Source organism: Periplaneta americana, chromosome 10, assembly GCF_040183065.1.
Source record: "Periplaneta americana isolate PAMFEO1 chromosome 10, P.americana_PAMFEO1_priV1, whole genome shotgun sequence".
Taxonomy (NCBI): domain Eukaryota; kingdom Metazoa; phylum Arthropoda; class Insecta; order Blattodea; family Blattidae; genus Periplaneta; species Periplaneta americana.
The window spans coordinates 78,904,902-78,928,944 of record NC_091126.1 but is presented as its reverse complement, the minus strand read 5'-3'; the positions used below and the strand labels follow the sequence as shown (position 1 = coordinate 78,928,944).

Sequence of the window (24,043 nt, the reverse complement as noted above, 5' to 3'; positions counted from 1 at the left end):
TACCGTAAAATACGTGACACATTTATGGAAAAACTATAAGGGCAAGGGAAAAAATTAATTGGGGCATTATTTCACTTGCAATTTTCTTGAACAAATATCAAAATATTTGCATGTATACCCCCTCCACCATGTATAATATGAAGAAAAGGTCATTATTTAGTAGTTTGAAAATAAAATCTTAGAAGCAGTTGTTTTATATGCACTGGGTTTTAAACAAAATATTTATTTCATAAAATAAATATGTTTAGTTCCTTGTCCGAATAATTACTCCAAAATATTAAATCATATTTTAAAACAGATTACAAATAACAAAACACACAAAACATATGTTATTGTAGAAAGGTATATGCATCTGGTAGTGTAGATGTATCAGAGTATGAAAATCATACAAGTAATGAAAGTGAAAGTGAAAATTCGGAAGTTAATCTTGAGTATTCTATTGCTGCAACTCCCACTATTATCTTAAACGATTTTAATTTTAATTTAATTTAGTGTACTCCATGTAAGCTATCCTACATTAGCATTGTAGCCTTAAGATGTGGAATAATAAACAATTGTATAGAAATACATAATGCGTAATAAGCAGATTAATTCCATTTACAAGCATAAACAATTTATCAAATTGAGTAGGAGGCATGAGTTAATTCAGTTTTATATTTTGTCTTTTGGCCCTTAAAACTTAAAGATAAAAAGGAAGTGTATTGAAGATTGTCAATAGTGTTCTCAGTTTTCATAACAACTGAGACTGATAAAGGATAAATGAAAGTCTGATTTTTGTCATGTAGGCCTATTGAAATTTTAACGTTTTGAATAGTACTAATTATATCTTGATTTTTAACATAAAACATTATCGGGGAAGGATGATTATATTCACAAGTTAAAGTCAAGATTCTAAATTTTGGAAGTCGTCTTACAAGAAGTCTCTTTATGTTTATCTAGGTATCTATTTTCTTCTTGCTCTTTTTAGCAAAACAAAAATATGTTTAGCTTGAGATGAGTTAGATTAAAATATTTATCCATATTTCATTTTAGAATGAAAGTATGCAAACTATGCAATTATAGGTTAATTGCGTACTGCTCATAGTGGATAAGGGTCTTAATTCATAACAAGCAGAACTAAGTTTATGAGTAATATATTCTGTGTCTTTTCAAGTTCAAGTGATTATCCAAGATGTGTTGGTTGGAAATTTGTGTAAAATAATTACATGCATCTACTTCAGGCGTATCATTGACAAATTCAGTGAAGTAAGTCAACTGTCTGTTATTAATGATTTTTTAAGTCCATAGAAAGAAGTAATGTATTTTCGTTGCATAGGAAGTGATTTAATTAATTTATCTCTTAAATGATAGTTAAAAAGTAAACTATAATAAGTATTTGTGTAACTTCAGTGAAAAGGGGATCTTTTTTGTGGACACCATTTTTGTCACCCTGGACCATTAAAAAATGCTGCCCCCTGGGCATAAATTCCGATATACAAAAATTTAATCGCAACGATGACAGAGAACTGATCGAAGTGGTGGCACAACGTTTCATCTGCGGCCACATTCTTGGAAAGAAACTGTCCCCCCTCTGCTTGGCAACGCAGCAGATGCTCCAAGCAAACACTCATTCGCCGAGCCTTCTGCTCCTCAGAAAGATGCTATTGCGCGCAAACTTTATGGTATCCCAACTGTTTATGGAGAATGGTGTGAACAGTTCCTTTGCCAAGGATAGTATTTCCGCAATTTGTCTGGTGGCGATTCTCCAACTACAACGTCTTTGCTATTCTCCCTCACACGGTTGTTTACGGCTACAGTCGATGACTAAGTGTGCTTGACCGGGTGTAGGCATGTCCTTAGTGCTCACGAGGAAATAAATTAAATACCGATATATTGATATTGGAATATATTGCAAACCTAATTTCGATAAACGATATATATTGCAGAAAATATATCGATATATCGAACGATTATCGATATATCGCTATTCCGTTAGAAAATTGCATTTTCAGGCGTGCATTTACTGTATTAAAATAAAATTACTTATATTTTAATCTTCCTTCTTACCATTGAAATTAACATCATAACAGTCAAAAGCATAAATGTAAAATTGTAAAAATAAACAATACATTTTCAATACCATACGATGAACGTAGGTCCTAACCTAAATAAAAATTATGGTTTAGGCAAAGGAGCTAAAATGACAAAGTGGGAAAGAGTTAAGTGAACTCTACATGGTTGAGTTTTTGATATTGGAACACGATTCAATTATTCTAATGTTATATATGATTCAATCCAGGATACAGATATAATGCTTTTTTCTACCTAACAACGTAACCATTTTTAAATGTAAGTAAACAGAACTTGTAATTATTTTTAAATGTAAGTAAACCGTACTTAGAATATCACAAGTTTTAACTAACTGCACAGCTGATTTGTCACAATCCTTCTATAGTAAGTTTCCATTGCAAGTTATTGTTACACTCCAACATTCCAAACAACAATGTTGATGATTATAGGGATAGAATTTTTATGCACTAAAAGATATAAGAAAATAGAATGTCAGCATTAGGTTGTACATAGAAATCATAGACGTAAACAAATGTCACATCGGTATTAAATCCTTGTTTCTCTTTCCATTTCAGAATATAGAAATAAAAGTTCTGATACCCGTTTTGAAGTCAGACGGTTCCCTTTCAGGGTGAGAGTCGCTCCTGCCTTGGAGAACATTAATAACAATATTAAAACAGTAGTAGATAAACCTCCTGTCTGTCTCACGTTCACACACGCTGCATTTTGAATTTGGTGCTGCATATTAAACAGTTTGAATTCGAATTCCAGTCCAGCCAATTAGAACAAAGTATTGAGTGAGGTTGCACAATTATGTAACTGTCCACCTTCAGTAGCGCCATCTCTCGGGAATTATCGGAGTTGTCTAGTGTGGATTTTGTTGTTGTTGATAATGATAATTCCACAAAAAAAAACTATAAATTTATGATAAAACCGATCTATTACACGATATATTGAATCAAAATTTCGATATCGATATATCGCTATATCGAAACGAAAATATCGGTATTTCGTAAAAACCGATATATCGTTCCCATCTCTACTCATACGTCCTTCACTAAATGCACGACACCATCTAAACACTGTACAACGTGATAGACACTCATTACCGGTACCATACACATTCTTCATACGGCGATAAATTTCGGCTCCACTAACATTTTCTGCCGTCAGAAATTCAATAACTGCTGTCCACACCTGTCGAGTAACGGTTAGCGCGTCTGGCCGCGAAACCAGGTGGTCCGGGTTTTAATCCCGGTCGGGGCAAGTTACCTGGTTGAGGTTTTTTCCGGGGTTTCCCTCAACCGAATACGAGTAAATGTTGGGTAACTTTCGGTGCTGGACCACGGACTCATTTCACCAGCGTTATCACCTTTATTTCATTCAGACGCTAAATAACCTAGATGTTGATACAGCGTCGTAAAATAACCCAATAAATAAATAAATATATACATATATATATATATATATATTAATATAAAATATTATGCGTAGTTCTGTGGCGCAAACGCAAAACAACACGTCTCAATTAGAGGAGAAGCATTTTTCTCCCGCTTGTCCTATCCATTTATAAAGTTTTAATTTTATCTTTCTTCATTCTGAATTACTTATTCTAAATGAAATCAAGTGCAAACTGATCTGTTCATTGCTGTTAATCCAGCGTTTTGCCGTTCGTCTTGTTTGCGGTTTGTGCATAGGCCTACGGAAATAATTAAGAGAAAAGTCAGAATAAAATGTGAATGTATTATTGTATTGGTCCTGCCGACAGTTAAATAAATTGTGTGAATAAAACTTGTACTTAAACAGTACAAAAAGGAAAAAATGATACATTTTATAAGTCGGTATGTTTATTTTATTTATTTTTTTTTTTTGCGCTTACATGCAAATAATACGCAAAACAAATTAAAATCTGCTTATTGAATGCAGAATAATGTTCGAATGTGCCAATATGCTGAAATAAATTCGCTATTTCAAAATAGACATTCTAGAAATGTCCACTTAATAAATTTCGCTTATAGGCCTGTACACAGATATACAATTATGAACTTTCTACCTCTCGTTATGGCATGTGTCATATTCGTACATAAAATGCTCTGTTGTATTTTTAATTTTGCAGTGGCATTTTAATAAAATGTAATTTACCTTACTAGCACACTGTAATTAATAACACTGGCTCAATAATACACTTTAATAATAGTAAATGTATGTAAAAGCAGAAAGACTGAAAATTACATTAATATCATTGCTACACGCTGATGAGCAAGTAGAGACAACTGTACAGTGAGCAGAGAGTAATCGAGCGATAAATCTGGTTCAAGACGCGATCTTTATTGCAAAGACTTCCCGTGCACTCGCGGTCCCAATCGAAAGAAAAACACTGCATTAATAAGAATAAACAAAGAACCATCGACAAAGCTCGGGAGTAAGGAGCTGGTCTCCTGATCCCAGTCTGCGCTTGGAATGTTTTCTAAACCCGTCTGGCTGATTACCTAGTTGGATTTTTTTCCGACATTTTGTTAACGTTAAAGGTGCGTACACACTTAGCGAACGAACAATGAAAGAATAATGAAGCGAAACTTCGTTGCTCGTTCGCTGTTTGAAGCAACGACGTACACATCATCAGCAAATGGTCAGAAAACATTCACGTTCGCTGATTATCCCCAATGATGACAGACGAAAATATAATTATAGCAAGTGCAGCCGTTGTTATTACAGGCAGTTTAACAAAAAGAAAGTTAAAAACCAAAAGGCGATGGTGGCAGAGGTCACTCTATCAATCAATATAGAGGCACTGACTTGCTTCATGATGTACATCGAATGGAATCGGAACAATTTCATAACTTCTGTCACATTTCAGAAACAGACTTCGAAATATTACTGTGCAAAATAGGGCCAAAATTTTCCAAGAAAGACACAGGCTGGCGAGAAACAATACCTATTCAGTTAAGGCTAGCATTAACACTTCGATATCTCGCTACAGGAGATTCGTATACAAGTTTAATGATTTATTCAAAGTGTCGAAACAGGATTGTTCCAGAAGTATATTGAGGAACTGGAAGATTTTATTAAGGTACGACTGCAAGACAGGGGAAAGTTTCAATATACGGATACCTCACTTGCTATAATTATCTTAAAATTCTAAAAAGAGAGATTTGTCTGTGTTTGTCGAATGCGCATTATGCTTACGAAAAGGCACTTTTCAGTACCAATAACTTATTTTGTGTGCACAAGGTTGGAACTTTGTTTTTTCTGGGCATGAATTTGTCCAAAATGAACGACATATGTTTATATGCAAACCAAGTTGACTCGTAGCCTACACTTCATCACGACCCATTCCAGATCTTTTTGTGGACTTCTGTCTTTCCCTCCTCGGAATGATGTCAGTAGAGACTCAATTTTCATTTTTGACTTCTGCTCCCTACAGTAAACAACACATATGTATCCACTGAAAATAAATAAACAAAAATAATGTTCAAATTTTGCACGTGTTTGACTCGACTACCTTGCAGCTGAACGAACATCTTTCCAATAGCTTCCCAAATATAATGTTTTCTTACTTTATTGTGGTAAGTAGGATGCTTGGGATTCCATAAAGTTTCCTGCTCCGTATATTCATTAATAATATTTATAACAGCGTCTTCCGTCCACTCCAGTTTCGACATCCTGTTGGTGAAATTGAACTAAGCGCTGAGTTCTGCTACAAACTACAAACTAGTGGCAAATCCCGTCCACAACGAATACCAACTTTCTTTGATGTACCGACAAGCGACGGATCACTTCCGAAGGCAAACCAAACGATCGGTTTGCCTTTGCTGCGACGTACACACGTTCCGATTTCAATAAGCGAATGCTTTCGTTTGTCGTTCGTTCGTTGTTCGTCCGCTAAGTGTGTACGCACCTTAAGACGAATGGCGAATCCTCGACCTCATTCCGTCAAAGTACCATTTCGATACCACCAATTCCACCTACATCAGATAATAATGTCGTAGTTGATAGAGTATCTTTAAATAGCGAATAATAATAAAGAATGGACCACTGTTCTATTACCTTTTCACACAAATCTTACTGTAACACTTCTCAGTCTATTTTGTTTCTTTAATAATTTCAATAGATATCTCGAAAATTAGAACTAAAAAAGGTATTGTGGTATCATATTTTTCATTGCATTTTTAGTGGCAATTGGCTAATTGCTAATTATATAGAGAAAAGAGAAAGTGTTCATTCTGAAGCCAATTGAATGAAATGTATGATAGATATTGTGTTTTATTATGTCACTCTCTGAAATGTAAATTCTGAGAATTTATGCTAAGTAGTATTGTTTTGAAATGAAACCAACACATTTCACAATTTGTCCATTGTCTTGAGGACCACCTAGAGCAGTGGTTCCCAAAGTGTGCTCCGCAGGGAATCCGCGGTTGGTAATATATATTTTGAAATAAATAACATACAAAACAACCGTTTTCCTCGGCGCGATTGTACAGTAATGTACGCGACTATACTTGTGAAAGTCAGTAAATCGACAAGGGTAGATGATCAGATCTCATTCTTGCGTGGACTGGCTTTCTAACTGTTGTAAAAAACACGACTTTCAGTTAAGGTAGTCAATTCTATTGAAAATGTTTGTCTGCTTGTCGAGGGAGGCGAGTTATTAGTTAGTTCTTATTTGCTTGGTGTGTGTGTGTGTGTGTGTGTGTGTGTGTGTGTGTGTGTGTGTGTGTGTGTGTGTGTGTGTGAGAATGCAGTTTTTTCGCTCGAGACTAACAGTGTAAGAATAAGTTTTTTTTAATGTGTTTGGAGACTTAATGTCTTAATGTAAAATAAATTTGATTAACAATGTTATTTAGTCAGCAATAAATTTTGACACTTATTTTTAAAAAGAAACGAATTTCGTCCATTGTTGTACAAGCGTTCTGTTTTTGCTACTTTTATTGTGAAGTCGGTTTTCATTCATTCAGTACGATCATGCTTATTTAAGGAGTTCGTGTTAAACTGTGTTAATAACAACGTATTAATGTTAATAACATATTAATATTAGAGGAAAGTGCCCTAAACCGGACTCCTCCCCCTAAAGTGGACCCCCGGTCTCCTGGCTCTGCATTCTCTTGAACTCTAGCAGTACTAAGTGTAAATAGTAGTTTAGGCTTCTACCAATCTGTAGCGGAGCACACTCGTCGCCCGCTTCACTTGTTGCTCATCAGTCCGCAATTACATGTTTTGACAGTGGAAAAAGTTTTTACACTGTGCTACATTTTTTGTTTTTTTTTTCTCCTAGATATTGGCAGTTAAGCCATTCGATCTATATATATATCCTTAAATGGTAAGGTTTAAGGTTACTGCTTGTCATTAAACCGTTTAATTTAGATGTTTGGTTAAAAATCTATTGAGTTAACAAAATGTTGGCTATAGTCGCGTAAACCGGACCCCCTTCAGTTGCCTAAACTGGACCCCTTATCTTTTCATGTTTAAAGTCTACCTGTATTTGTACACAATCTTATTCTATTGGAATTTTGTTCCAAATTTCAAGAGAATAATGGGGAAGGAAGGAACAATCTTTACAGGGTGTCATTGAGGGTGGATCCAAATGAACTCCTTCACTCAGTGGTTTCGACACTTCATCGAGTTTGCCAATCCTACAAAGGAAAAACCTGTGCTGTTGCTCTTGAATGGCCACTTTAGCCACACTCAGAATATTGATCTGATCAACTTGGCAAAAACAAATCATGTTACAATTGTGCCGCTGCCACCTCATTCTTCACACAAACTACAATCTTTGAACAAAACTTTCATGGTTCCCCTGAAAGTTCACTACAGCAAGGAAATCAGGCAGTGGATAAGGCACAATGAACGTGCTGCCAGTGCTTTTGATGCAATGGACCTGTTTGGCAAAGCCTATATTAGATGCCAAACAGCTCAAATAGCAATCAATGGATTTAAAGCAACCCTTGAACAAGAAGCTGTTTTCAGATGCCGAATACATTGAAGAGGCAAACAAAAACGAGATTTCTCTTTCTATGAATCTGTGTTAAAGAAACAAACAGCAGAAAATCAGAGCTTTCCAGAGAACGGAGAAGAATGTGACGTGAACGAACCACAAGTTATTGTAGAATTTGACCCAAATCAACGATCAACATCTTCGGCAGGTCAGGGTGTTCCTCTGTCATCAGCTACACTTGAGGATCCTCAGGGTTCCACATCTTCTAAGACAAGCCCGTTTGACATCACTCCCATTCCAAAATTAAATGAGAGGTTCTCGAATAGGGGGCGAAAGATCTGCAGTTCTACGATCATCACATCTACGTCTTATGAAGCCCAATTGGTGGAAGCTAAGAAAGCTAAAGAAGCAATGGAAGCTGAACAACAAGCACGGAATCGTGCTCAAGGACGCAAAAGCAATCGCGGCCATGGACGTGGTTCAGAAGTACAGCCTTCAAGAAAAGGGAAAGGGCTCATGAAAAAGCGTCTAAATTTTGTGAAAAAATGTGAGAATCAAGCACTGAATATGAAAACAACGTGACCTCTGGAATATCTGAATTGGATCTCTTCTTGAAAGTTTTCCTATCCAAAGATGATGCTTGGTATGTGTGTTTTGTGACAGAAAATTTTCGGAGGATTCTAAAGGGGAACTTTGGGTCATTTGCGTTATGTGCTGGGACTGAAAAGGACATGAACATCTGCGATTTTTGTCGCTAAACGATTTAATTCTGTTGTACGTTTTGTGTATCTTTTTTGAATACATCCTATATCTCTTTTTAAAAACTAAAACCTGTAATTGTAATATTATACTTATACCTTGAAACTAGATTATGTTTTCTCTCATTTAATACCTTTTTTCCGAATTTGTTTAGTGTTACTTTGATTATTTTTACAAGGGGTCCGATTTCGGCAACTATTTTTCAAATCGCCAAAGTGTAAGTTTATTGAAAATATTTTTTTTCATACCAATTTTTAATTATATTTTCTAAAAGTAAAATGTAAATGGTGCATAACATTATAAAGTAAATATTACATGCTTTTAAAACATAATTTTTTACTGTTTTATATTTTTTTTAAATCAAAAACAACATTGGGGTCCGGTTTTGGGCACTTTGCTCTACGAATAATTTTAATTTTCCTATTATATAGTGTCATCTCAACGGATCAGTGGCTAATAAAATACAATAAAATTGACAGCTCTACAAATTGAGAAACCAGTCGATCACCTTGTCATATATCACACCCAATTAGGCCTACTGCTAATTTAAAGACGGGTGAATCAACCAAAGAAGGAAAATATAATAAATCATATTTGGCTCTTGAATTTACGTATACAGGCAATAAAGTTGTTCCTGACGCCCTTTGTGTGCTATGTAACAAAGTGTTAAGTATCATATCAAAATTTCGCCATCTCCTGTTTGCCACATCAGAAATGAGAATTCAACTTTCTTCCATCGTCCTCAACTTGAAAGAAATTTTTGAGATGAGGAAACAACACCATTCTTCATATTAGCAATTTGAAAGTATTCTTTTTATAATTATGCATGTAATAACTGAAAAAAGTACACGTAGTTTACAAATACTACTGCATGTTTATGAACTCATGACTGTACATGATAATTAATGTACAAGTAGTTGTAGACATATAGTCGATTTTTTTTATTTTAGTTGGTTATTTAACGACGCTGTATCAACTACTAGGTTATTTAGCGTCGATGAGATTGGTGATAGCGAGATGATATTTGGCGAGATGAGGCCGAGGATTCGCCATAGATTACCTTGTATTCCATATAGTCGATGTTAAATACGTAAGAATATAAATAAAGAATCATATTATATTTACATCTATATTAATCTAGTGATTAATTTAATTTGAGGATCCGTGAATCTTTTTCGAGTCGAAAGGGATCCGCGATCAAAAAAGTTTGGAAACCACTGACCTAGAGTATTAAGTTTGGTAGTCGCACCATAAGAATAAAAATATGCTTTGCATTTTTCAAACAGAAGTAGTGCCTTCATTTCAATGAACATAAAATCCTGGTATGCCAAGTAATGTTGAGATTTGTTCCAATTTGTTAATTATTTTGGAAGTAACAACATGATAAGGAAAGGGAAAAGAAAAGAGGTGTATTCGTAGAACTTGTAAATTCAGCCCTTCAAATGAAGCAGTTACTTCTCTCAGTTCACCTTTGTTACTGTACAGGGAGAAAGTGTATTTTGTGTTTCGTGCAATGACCTCTAGTGCAGGGCTGAGCACCTAGCGCGGATCCAAACTCTAAACGGGAACGCTTAATATTCACCCGTTACGATATCAACGCTGCGCGGTGTTTGGCGAGGAAGAAAAGGGTTGAAGAGAAGTCATATGGCTCCCCGTGTGAGAGTATAAATCGCTCTAGGTGCCAAGCCATGCTCTAGTAAAAAGGAAAAATCTTTATAAGAATCTAATTACGGTATATATTATGGCTTGTCCAGGGCGATAATGTGATTAATGGAAAAGACGCATTTTCTCCACGGGGTCAGTTTTAATTCTCGAGAAAATATTTTTCCAGCTGCATTCTTTTTCATGACGAGGTGTAATATGAATATTATTATATGATCATACAAGACTCCATATAAAGAAGTTTATTTTTATTTTCATATTAACTTCGTGCTGAATGTGAATGTGACAAATAATTTAATCAATAAGAATGCGAAATAACCTAGTATCGTCTTAATTCTTTATGCTTCTATTATTTGCATGAGTTTTCTCAACCTGAGAAACTGACGTTACATTAAACTATTTAAGAACATCCTAGGAATGAATGTGACTTATCCTGCTGCAATAGCATTAAACATGCCGGTTTTTCTAGGGTAAAAGAGACGTAGTGGTCAATGGATAATGCCATCCGTTCCTTTTTCTAAATTTTTAGATAATTAAAAGCATAAAAAGCGTTAGTCAAAATATGGAAAGTCAAACATTGTCTCAGAAATCGAATTTTTATGAATATTTTTTGGGAAATATTTAAAGATTTTGTATTGGTTTGAGTAGGTAAGAATCTATCTTTATAATTTCATTGGTAATATTTTATCCCAGAAGGATAATAGACTGACCTGATCCCTCATCCAGGAAGGCCTCCATGTTCTTGTGTGGTCAAAAAAGTATGTATGTGATCCAATAGATTAATTCCTCTCCCCACAGGTCGCGGCCCTCTAAGGTCCTTGTGGCGTGGATCGTATAAATGAACCTAAAAGGAACAGGTTAAACTAAGGTAAAGGAAGAAAGAAAAGGATAATAGACTAGAGTGAAATGAACTCCTTTTCTTACTTGTAGTAAGACTGTGGTTAAAAATAATATCTAAAAACGTATCTAAATTTTGGATTTGTTCATTCTGAACTGTGAAATTCTGCAGAACATCCGTTTCTATAGAATCTCTAACTATTTTAAGCAAACATTACCATGCTATAAGTAATTATTAGTGAAACAAATTAATTAATAGAAATTTAATTATAATTAGATTTGTTTCAAAAAATTGATGGTGTTAAGAGAATTTGTGTCTGTAGAAATAATTTAAATTTAAATTTTATTGAGAGTATGAGAACGATGAAGGGAATGTAACAAGAAAAAAATGTTAAAGCAGATTCATGTAATGTTAACATTATTAAGTCTAGGAGGAAAAGTGAGCAAAAATGTGCGTGCCATATGTCTTAAATTGTTTAATGTGACGTCAGTGTCTTCTCTCATAGTAAGTGAATATAAAAACTAATAACCTTCGTGCAACATTGCATTGTGTTTGTATGTATTTAAATATCTGTGTTATTTATCACTGTTGGTTTTCCTCATTCCATTGTCCGGTAATATAAATATTTTTGAGTTTTTAATATTAATTTACGTGTAGTGCTTTTAAAAGTGATTTTACATACGATATATTTTTTTCCTGAAAATGTTGAATGATGTGTTATTTATCTTAGATTTAACTATAGATCTTGAATGTCGGAGATAATAGGTGTTGAATAGGGCTAGTGTGTTTATGTGTTAAAATAATTTAAAATTGTATATTTAAGTATGTCCTTAAAAGAAAATATATTTAATATTAAAATGAAATTGACACAGCAATCATTAAATATGAACAATTTCACACGCAAACGAGGGTAGGGTTGTTCATTAAAGTTTAAAGAAAAACAATAAGAATATCAGACAGAATAGTCGTTCCAAAAGGTGAAATATGGGATCTCCAATATAAACAATTCCTTTCATAAAAAGTAATTCAAAAGTGGGATTACGAAATTCGTACGCGTATTCCTAGATACTGAGATAGAGAATAACAAATACTGAATACTCCAGTTGGTGAGTCGTTCGTTACAAATTCTTGTTTTTGAAAAAAATAGCCAGCCATATACCTAATGTCAATCTATTGTATTTCCAGCTATAGTGACAGGGATATTTCATTATAACATATTTTCGTTTACTTCACGATTGCGGGTTGACTACGACCCAACAATTTATTACGCCTACCTTCCAGCATGCACATTCCCAACACAAAGCAATTGACTAAACTAAGGTTCGCTGAGTAAGCAAGTTTCAAGTACAGTAGGTAACCCTACTCGTTCCTACACAAGCCTGCAATAGCGGAATGCTATGGAATGATAATGTAATGCAAGTAAGAAGGAATGATGTTGGTGCCTAACGTGGGGAAACTGGAGAACCTCGAGAAAAACCCAAAGTGCACTACAAGTGTCACAATGGATTTTTCAATGAAAAATGTCACATATGACCGGAACTCTTATCCCGGGCCGACTGCGTGGCTATACTCTGTATTTTATACAGAAGGAAACTTCCCGCTGTTGAGTTTAAACGTTAGGGCGAACCTTATCAATCAGCAAGAAGAAGGATTAGGAGTGTGCTATTTACTACCGCACACCTTTTTGACAGGATGTTCCCACAACACGTTAACTTTCTTTGTTATTCTCCCTCAGTATATGTCTGCTTGTAACCTATTAATTTCAATTTTAAACACGTCATTCTCGATTGCTTTTCACTAAAGGTGATGAATATTGTGCTTGTTATGCTGAGTAATTGCTTTCTGTTTAATAGGTGGTAAAAGACATTACATAAACGCTGATATAAAGTAAGTCATGTGTAGTGTTTATATGTATTTCCAGAGCAAATATATGACAATGCAAGAAGTAGGAGATAATCAGTTTCCGCTAGTCAAATTTTGGGGAGAACACTTGTTTTAAAGCGACTGGTGTGTCTAATATTTCGGTATAGCCTATAGTTACATGAACGAAAATGAATCGCGAGAAAATCTTAAAACTCCTTCCAAACAACGTCTTCGCGACCCTCCTGTTACATTGGACACTTTTGATCAGGAAATCAGGAAGTTTTAAGACGGACATTACTTGCTTCATGTAAAGAAGGTTTTATATCCAGTTATACGATGTTTTGCCGGAAGTTCGGAAATATTTAATGGAACTTGGCGACATTGTTGCCCTCGCAACTAATTTTTAAGTACAATGAGAAAAATTAGAGAATTGTATTTTGCATTCACATAACCCTTTATTCGAATTTTTAGTATTTTGTAAACTTAGTTCTGAAACGCCCTATATAGCAGTCCCGCCTAGAAGTGGAGATGGTCAAAACGTTTGAAATTTCAGCGGGAAACTTCCATCTTTATAAGAAACAGAGTATAGTCCTTGATCATAAATATGTATATAAAAGTCAATGTGACTATGTATTTATGTATATATTTTTTATTATAGTAGGTTATTTTACGACGATTTATCAACATCTTAGGTTATTTAGCGTCTGAATGAAATGAAGGTGATAATGCCCGTGAAATGAGTCCGGGGTCCATCACCGAAAGTTACCCAGCATTTGCTCATATTGGGTTGAGGGAAAACCCCAGAAAAACCTCAACCAGGTAACTTGCCCCAACCGGGAATCGAACCCGGGCCACCTGGTTTCGCGGCGAGACGCGCTACCCGTTACTCCACAGATGTGGACATATATGTATGTATGTATGTATGTATGTATGTATGTATGCACGTATGTATGTATGTATGTATGTATGTATGTATGTATGTATGTATGTATGTATGTATGTATGTATGTCCAGGTGTTGCAGTTCTATTTTAACTGTGCACAAATATAAAAATCGCAAAGTAAAGTAAAAATGTGTAACAAGTGAGACTTTTTCAGTAAATATTTATTTTCTGTTGCAGTGTATAATCTACCGACATGGCTTTGAAGATTTTGACATTCCATTTAGGTATGTGAAAGTAATTCTTGGTTAACAGTCCAAGTAAATCTTCTTCTATTCCTTCTTGGATTCAGATTTAAACTGTGCCTGTACATTGCAGGATTAATGATGCTGATCGACTTGTTGACATGCAGCGGCTTGAACGTTCAAGAAAATGCAACGGAGCCCACCCCAACGGAACAGACTGTGAACTACTCCAGGAACATCGGGTCCGGTATCGTGTTCAAGGATCGCGGAAAAGTTCTCATAACGGGACAGAGCTGGACGGTGGCCAAGGAGTTCAATATTACCGAAGTCGCACAGCTGGTCGCTGAAGCGAGGAACTTGTTTCCGGAAATCAGACGACAACTCAATAATCAGTCAGAGGATCTGCACTTTTTCCGAGAGTCCATCGCTCGCGAGATAGAAATCATAGAGCCGATTGTGAAAAAGATAGAAAGTAAGATAAAGATATTTGAGAACATGCTTCCCAGGAAAGATAGTACCATTTTCCAAGTTAGAAACAAGAGATGGGTATCGTCCATAATAGAAGGAGCTGTATCGGGATTCGTATCGGGAGTGGCAACACAGGGAATTGATCACATCATGAAGTGGTTGTTCGGGAGTAGTACAGACAGAGAACTGATGGTTCTCAATGAGAAGTTCGAGAGGATGAGGGACTACCAATTGCATCTCGGCAGCTTGCTGTCCCAACACGAAGGTGTCCAAATTGACTTAGATGAGAGGATCGATGAAAATGCACAGGTAATCAGAAATATTGCGAGGACTTTGGATAGGCAATTCATGATAATAAATAACTTGGAGTTGAAGAGCGAAGAGAATAGACAAAGCATAATTGTGGTGGCTGAGGCTCTTAACATGGCTATAAGTCAGTGGGAGTCTTCGCACAGGCAGCTCTCTAACCAGCTTAGTCTGGTAGTCAATGTGACGTCGAGCATGCGTGTGATGGAGACACGGCTACTTAATGTGGACACTTATCTCACTGGTCTACTTGAGGCACTCGACACCACGGCCACCGGCAGACTGAGTCCGAATATCATCTCGCCAATCCAACTCGTCCAGATCCTTAGGAACATCTCGAGAAAGCTCCCTGATGATGTGTATCCCCTTACACTTGTCGAGGAGGATGCTGTATATGAGTACTACACTTACGCCTCTGTGCGAGCTCTCGCTACAGCTAACTCGATACGAATCTTCGTAAAATTGCCGCTTAAGTCTACCAATCGGATTTTTCATCTTCTTGAGCCGTATTCTTTGCCGGTGTACCAGGAAGCAGTAGGAAAATTTCTGGAAATAGCACCGCCGTCAGATTATATACTGACGTCAAAAGACCTGCAGAAAGTTGCAGAGATATCCTCTAAAGTTCTTGACGAATGTGTAAGAGGTGCCAACTTGTATTTATGTCCAGTGATATTCCCAGTATTCGACGGCTCGAGATGTTCGCTAAATCTTGTCAGAGGAGACGAGGAGGAGATAATCAAGACTTGCAAGACAAGAGTGGTACCGCCGAATTTCCAGGCTGTGTGGATTCGTACAGACGGTGGTTGGGTGTATAGTGTTCCGCGCAGAACCAGGATAATGCGCATAGGGGAGAACTTTCGTCCGGATATGATTCACGTGAACGGTACTGGTGTACTCAGAGACATTCCCAATGCATACACATACTCGGGAGAAGGCACAATTCTCTACCCGAACGATAACTTCGGATATAATTCAACTGATTCGCTGATAGAAGACATTTATATACCCAGAGTTCCCAATTTGCAGCTCCTCAATGAAAGCTCTCATACTCACATATCGAACATGAGCATCAGATCGGAATCCCTTACGGCAGATAGTAGGGAATCGGTCGGAAATTTCGCTGTAGCATTCCTATCAATTGCAGTCATTGTCAATTACGCTTTATTGGGTTTTATCTGCTGGAGCAGAAAAAATGTATTAGTGGAGAGAAAGCAACTGCAGAGTTTTTGATTCAAGTTTTCAATGTCTCTTCCTGGAATAATTTTAAATTTTTTAAAGATATATTACTCCTAAATGATATATACTTGCTGAGACATAGCTTGTTAAGATAAAATTAAAACGTATTTATATACCTTACAATGCATGAAATTTGATTTATATTCGTATTTAAAATTATATATTTTTGTACACGATAATGTGGATTATGATGCATATTTTATTTTGTGTAAGAATTATTGTGTAAAGAAAGAAAATGTCTGAGGAATAAATTACACCACAGTGTATTTAATTCATAGTCTACTGATGGCAGAATTTTCTTAAAATATGAAAAAATTCTTACCGAACGGTGCTGCTCTAATGTTCTCATAATGTTTCTTAAAGCGAGGTATAGGCCTACAATTTAATTGGAGTAAATAAAGTTATTTATTTTTATTTTATTAGGTTATTTTACGACGCTTTATCAACAGCTTAGGTTATTTAGTGTCTGAATGAGATGAAGGTGATAATGCCGGTGAAATGAGTCCGGGGTCCAACACCGAAAGTTACCCAGCATTTGCTCATATTGGGTTGAGGGAAGACCCCGGAAAAAACCTCAACCAGGCAACTTTCCCCGACCGGGAATCGAACCCGGGCCACCTGGTTTCACGGCTAGACGCTCTAACCGTTACTTCACAGGTGTGGATAATAAAGTTATTATATTTTCGTTTCATATTCTTGGAATTAAAAATTCATCTGCTATACAATATTGGAAAAATGTGGAAGATATATTCGAATCATTTTTTTGGGAGGGGGTCATGTTTTTCTATCTAATTTTCATTGAATTAAATCTGTATTTGTTATTGAGCACTTCTAATAAGAAAAATCATAATTAATATTTAATGTCGGCCTGGGTGGCGCAGTCGGTAGAGTGCTGGCCTTCTGTGCCCGAAGTTGCGGGTTCGATCCCGGCCCAGGTCGATTGCATTTAAGTGTGCTTAAATGCGATAAGCTCATTCAGTAGATTTACTGTTCTGTAAAGAACTTCTGCGGGACAAATTTCTGGCAGAACGGCGACGCTAATGTAACCTCGGCAGTTATCAGCGTCGTTAAATAAAACAATTTTCAGTATTTTAACATACGCTTTATCCTATTACTCTTATTTGTGCTGCATATAAGGAGGCCTATACAAGTATTGTTTAAATAGTTTATTTTAATCCCATTTCTTTGTTATAAGTGAAACCATCGTGTCCTATTGTGCTGCATACAACTGTACAAATGGTGTTTTTTAAATAATTTATTTTAATCGTACTCCTGTATAAAATTCCATAAGTGGAATCATGATGTATACTGTCTTGTGCTGGATGATGTAAGAAGGATTCGGGAATTTCTTTTCACAAGTAAGTTAGTTACATACGTTGTATTGGGATATTGACTGAGAACATTTGTAGGCCTACATATTCATTGTGTTAATAGAAGGGAATGTTTTATAGAAATAAGGGCAAACTTTCTTTTTAGGTTTCCATTCCAAAATCTTGAGCTTCTCCGTAAATGGTTATCTGCTGTTAAACGCGATAAATTTATACCATCAATTCATCACAGATTTTGTTCAGTTCATTTCATAGAATCTTGTTTCTGGAAGTCTAATAGTAATAAGTTACTGAAAGCTGACGCAGTTCCATCAGTTTTTAATTTTCCAGCCATCTCACAAAGGTAATCATAAAATAAGTTGTGAAAGGCTATACATAGCCTAGTTAGTTTTTAGATACTTTAAAATAATGTTTTTTGTGTTCATTTATTTGTAACTTATATCTGAAGTACGGTACTGAAAGCTACTTATAACATACATCCATGTCTATATTTTGCAAATCATAATTAAAATGCTCATAAGTTAATGTTTTTGTATGCGTTGAAATCCATATGTCCAAATTCAGAATTTTCATCCCTCTAAAATTTATTTAACCTCGTAAAGTATTAAAGAGATCATTAGAATCAGATAAACATTAAACAAATGAAGGAAGTAACAGTGGTATTATTTTAATAAATACTTATCCGGTCATAACAGAGCACAACTATACTCTTAGTCCCAGAAAAAAAAAATATACATTAATAGAAAAAGAGCTAGAAAGAAAGAATGAACAAATTGAAAGTTGAAGATGTCTAAATGCCACATACAAGAAGAAAATTCACAAACAAGAGGGTTCAATTAACAAATTGAAAGTAGCAGTAAGATAATTGGAAGAAAAAATCTTTCCAGTTAGCACACACTATCAGTCATGCAGGATAATTTTTTGGATGTGATGTTAGATATCATTTCTAGAGCATCTGGGGAACGGAAGGGTGAATATTCTAATAGGCCTATATTTAAGAAGTTTGCCATAACATTGCTAAATAAATCTGGTTAAGTATTTTCGTACCATGTAAGTATAGGCCTAGTTATAAATATGTTGACATTTCTTTCACATATTCGATTTAATAATAACAGTTGATGCATTTCCTTGTTTATTGAAATATTTATTATTAGGCCTAAGCAAAATGCACACAGTGTCCAAGATTAAGTTACGGTAATGACCTAACTCGATTAATGAAATATTTCAGGAACTCCATCGGTACGGATTTTATTAATTGTGTAAATATGAATAGGCCGCCTAATCACGAAGACGACAAGAGTTATTCATTGACAGTTATAGCATAACAGCCTAATATTTGTTGTTCACAAAGATGACGATTACTAACTGACGGTTTCAGTTTCTTCAATTATTTGCTGTTGTAGACTACTACAGGAATGCAGGTGATTACGTTACATTATTTATATTTATTTTTATCCTCGTTACTATTTTAGCTTATGTTTGGTTGTTTTTTGATATATTATAGTAATAAATCTTAGTATATTTTGCGGTTGCGTTCTATAAGCATTACTTTTCGTCCGCTATTGTTACAACCGCAAGATGCACACAATGTGCAAGATTAAATTAATGTTCTCACTCGGTTATTGAAATATAATTCAGAAAGCGCATTGTACGGATATGACGAATTATGTAAATATGAATAGGTCTAAGTCACAAATATGAGAGGATTATTGACTGACAGTTGCATTTAATTATTTGATGTTATACCACAGGAATGCAGGTAATTACGTTTTACTATTTATATTTGTCTTTATCCTTGTTACTCTTTGGCTCATGTTTGGTTGTTTTTATGTTATATAGTAATAAATCTTAGTTTGTTTTATGATTGCGTTCTATCAGCATTGCTTTCCGTTTGCTATCGTCACGACCCCAAGATGGCGGCGAGCGATCGCTTCTATTTGGGCTCCAGTCATATCTTCTGCGCACTGTGGGGACTTGAGTACAGTCAAAGAGTTTGTAATATATAACTAGAGACACCAATGGCGCTAGTTTAACGTACAAATTTGAACCGATGTTCGGCCGCCATTAAAGGGAGTTGATGCTTCGCCGGGAGTGCGAGCAGTTCATGCTTATTTGAGGAGTACGAATAAATATAAGTACACCAGAAGGGAAATAATAAGAAAATGGTGAAATATTGCGCCGCAAATAATTGTTCTAACATAGCTTACTATTGTAGGATGCCCAGGAAAACATACATATCTTAATATTTGGAAAAATGTTCTAAATGCAGTTCCTTCTTTCAATGTGTTTACAGAATGTCGGAACATTTCTTGGATAACATTTTTTTCCAGAAACATATTAATCTGGTTTATACGGTTGATTTCAACAATGTATGTGACGGTAGGTGCCATCATATTACAGTAGATTATAATAGCAAAGTGCATAATAAAATCCTCAGACAGTATCTCTATAAAACTGATTTATTTCAGAATAAATTAAGGTAAATCATGTAATTTCCGTTTGGTACTACTAGCTTATTCGTGAAAATATAGCTGATGGCCACAAATTTATTACCACCAACACAAGTTGCTTTGCCATCACTACTACTAGGGCTACTAATACCAAATACTAGGCCTATTAATATCAAATATTAGACCTACTAATACCACTACTATTAGGGCTACTAATACTACTACTATTACTACTACTAGGCCTACTATTACCACTACTAGGCCTACTATTACAATCTCCACCACCACCACCACCACCACCAGGCCTACTAATACCACCAATTCTAGGCATACTATTACCACTACTATTAGGCCGATTATCACCAATACTAGGCCAACTATTACTACTAGGCTTACTCTTACCACTACTACTAGACATTTTAATACCACAAATACTAGGCCAACTATTACTAATAGGCTTACTCTTACCACTACTACTAGACATTTTAATACCACAAATACTAGGCTACTAATTCCACCAATACTAGGCCTACTAATATCACCAATACTAGGCCCACTAATAACACCAATACTAGGCCTACTCCTACACTACTAATAGGCCTACTAATATCACCAATAGTAGGCCTACTCTTACCACTACTAATAGGCCTACTAATATCACTAATACTAGGCCTCCTAATACCATCAATACTAGACCTACTCTTACTACTACTAATAGGCCTACTAATATCACTAATACTGGGCCTCCTAATACCATCAATACCATCAATAGGTCTAGCCTATTCTTACCACTACTAATAGGCCTACTAATACCACTAATACTAGGCCTACTAATACCATCAATACTAGACCTACTCTTACCACTACTAATAGGTCTACTAATATCACTAATACTAGGGCTCCTAATACCATCAATACTAGACCTACTCTTACCACTACTAATAGGTCTACTAATATCACTAATACTAGGGCTCCTAATACCATCAATACTAGACCTACTCTTACCACTACTAATAGGCCTACTAATATCACTAATACTAGGCCTCCTAATACCATCAATACTAGACCTACTCTTATCACTACTAATAGGCCTACTAATATCACTAATACCAGGGCTTCTAATACCATTAATACTAGACCTACTCTTACCACTACTAATAGGCCTACTAATATCACTAATACTAGGCCTCCTAATACCACAATACTAGACCTACTCTTACCACTACTAATAGGCCTACTAATATCACTAATACTATGCCTCCTAATACCATCAATACTAGACCTACTCTTACCACTACTAATAGGCCTACTAATATCACTAATACTATGCCTCCTAATACCATCAATACTAAGCCTACTTTTACCACTGCTAATAGGCCCACTAATATCACTAATACTAAGCCTCCTAATACCATTAATACTAGACCTACTCTTACCAGTACTAATAGGCCTACTAATATCACTAATACTAGGCCTCCTAATACCATTAACACTAGACCTACTCTTACCACTACTAATAGGCCTACTAATATCACTAATACTAGGCCTCCTAATACCATCAATTCTAGGCCTACTCTTACCACTAATACTAGGCCTCCTAATACCATCAATTCTAGGCCTACTCTTACCACTACTAATTGGCCTACTAATATTGCCAATACTAGGCCTACTGTTACCACTACTACTAGGCCTACTAATATCACTAATACTAGGCCTCCTAATACCATCCATACTAGGCTTACTCTTACCACTACTAATAGGTCTACTAATATCACCAATATTAGGCCTACTATTACCACTACTACTAGGCCTATTAATATCACCAATACTAGGCCTACTAATACCACCAATACTAGGCCTACTCTTACCACTACTAATAGGCCTACTAATATCACCAATACTAGGCATATTATTACCACTACTACTAGGCCTACTATTACCACTACTACTAGACCTTTATTATGTCACTACTACTAGGCCTATTACTACTGCATTAAAAAGCCTGTACTGACAGCTACACAATTAATAAAGTGTTTAATGATAAAAATTTATTCTTTTTATGTTTTAAATCAGGTTTCCAGAATTTTGATGATCTCATATTTCACCACAACATTTTCTAAGCACCATATATCTTTCTCTTCCCTTGCAAGAAAGGACTAAAATATAGATTATTTTAAATATTACAGTAGTTATCTATTATTGTGGCCTTAAACAATACCGGTAATACTGAAAATTCATGTTGGCATTGCCATTATTCAATATTTCACTTACTTATCCCGAGTATAAACTTATATGTGTGATTGAATTGATTTTATAATATCGCCAAAGATTAATCATATAATACTTCAATAAATACAGCGCTCCTCTGCCATTCATCTTTATTTCATCACGATTCATCCTTGGTAAAATATGTTTAAAACAGAGTCTATCACCAGGCTACATCAATGTATTGTGGTACTGTTTCCGAATTTCGCGCCGCAAACACTCCCTTTAATGGCGGATTCTAGCCGATTCAATTTGTGACATTTTCCTTGCCTGCCACTCACGGGTATGTGTCTCTAGTAAGTATTAGAAACTCTTTGAGTACAGTATGAGTTGTGCTCAACGAGCTAGAAGTAAGAATACAGAGTGGCGATCGCGCCTCCATCTTTGGAACTTTTGAACCTATGTCCGCCATGTTTTAACTGCTCAACATGTGGGCGTGGTTCCTATAGAATAATACGGAAAGTGACTGTATAGAACATGTTGCATCTTATGAATCTTATTTTATATCGCATTAACCTATATACTCAACTTTACTAACACATCTTTATTTTACCAGCTGTCAGGAAACCCATGCACCAACAGTTTATTCCATACATCTTGCGGTAACATCGAAGCTTAAAGATGTGGATACATGCTGACGTGTTACCTATAGGATGAGGCTGAAAGGACTGTTTAGAATTTTGCATTTTGTGAATCATATTTATATCACAATAACTCATATATCCCATTTTTACCAGTGGGAAGGAAACCCAGGCAACATTTTATTCTATACATCTTACATTGACATTGAAGCTTTAAGATATGGAACAAGTACAGAAGAGGGCGTGGTTCCTATACGATGAGGCGGAAATGGTATTCCAGGATAGTTGCATCACAGTCTAGTATATACAGTCGCGAAGCTCAATACGTAGTAAATATGCCAACATTAGGCAGTTGCTCACCATTAGGATCGCTAATATCGCCTCATTACAGGCTTTGCAAAATAGTACCGTCACAGTCTATTGTTTCTAGCACCCTCAAAACTCAAGCTTCGTGACTGTATATAGTAGACTGTGGTTGCATCTTGTGAATCTTATTTTATATCGCAATAACTCGTATATCCCATTTTTACTAACACTTCTTTATTTTTAATAATCGTCAGTAAACCCATGCAGCAACATTTTATTCCATACATATTAGCTAACTGGAGTTTGATATGTTTTCTTTTTTGAGTGCAATGAATCGTCGATAGAGTGAAATGTAATGAGCATATTCAAATGTCTAAATACACATTATTTTTGTGTAAATTAGTTATGATGGCATTATGAACATGCAGGCGAGATCGAACACGCTTTCAGTGGAAGACACGTAACCTCCAGTTTCGTCGGACAGATATAAAGCCCGGTTCAGAAGCTGCGTGTTTCTGTGATAGATTCCAAGGTGGGTGCGCGGATGGGTCGCCTGCGTGGTCACTCACCGGAAGTAAATGAGCTCTGGTGGCTCCGTGGATGGCTAGCTTGCTGGATTTCGAGGGTAGGTTCCTTGCTATTTTTCGTGATGGTTTGCAGGCTGGAAACCAAAGATGATCATATAATATCACCACTGAAACCATGTCGCCATGTTCGTTGTTTTCCAACTTAGCCTGTTTTTTCTATATTCTTTAGTTTCTAAGAAACAACAATTAAATATCGGACTTTAGCTGTTTTGCACTTATGGCTTAATTACTTTATTACGACATTTACTACTGTCAATGCAGGAATTTAGTTGTTTTCCACTCAGGGTT

At 35.8% G+C, this 24,043-nt stretch overlaps 1 protein-coding gene across 1 annotated transcript in view; it reads left to right on the top strand.

Annotated features, from left to right (window-relative positions):
- The window catches only part of LOC138707817 (uncharacterized), a 35,731-nt gene extending 19,211 nt beyond the window's left edge, over positions 1 to 16,520 (top strand). The window contains exons 2-3 of the mRNA XM_069837761.1: positions 14,224 to 14,270; positions 14,362 to 16,520. Of these exons, the coding sequence (XP_069693862.1) occupies positions 14,240 to 14,270; positions 14,362 to 16,232 (1,902 nt within the window). The 5' untranslated portion in view covers positions 14,224 to 14,239 and the 3' untranslated portion in view covers positions 16,233 to 16,520. The remainder of the gene's footprint in view (positions 1 to 14,223; positions 14,271 to 14,361) is intronic.
- The last annotated feature ends 7,523 nt before the right edge of the window (positions 16,521 to 24,043 follow it).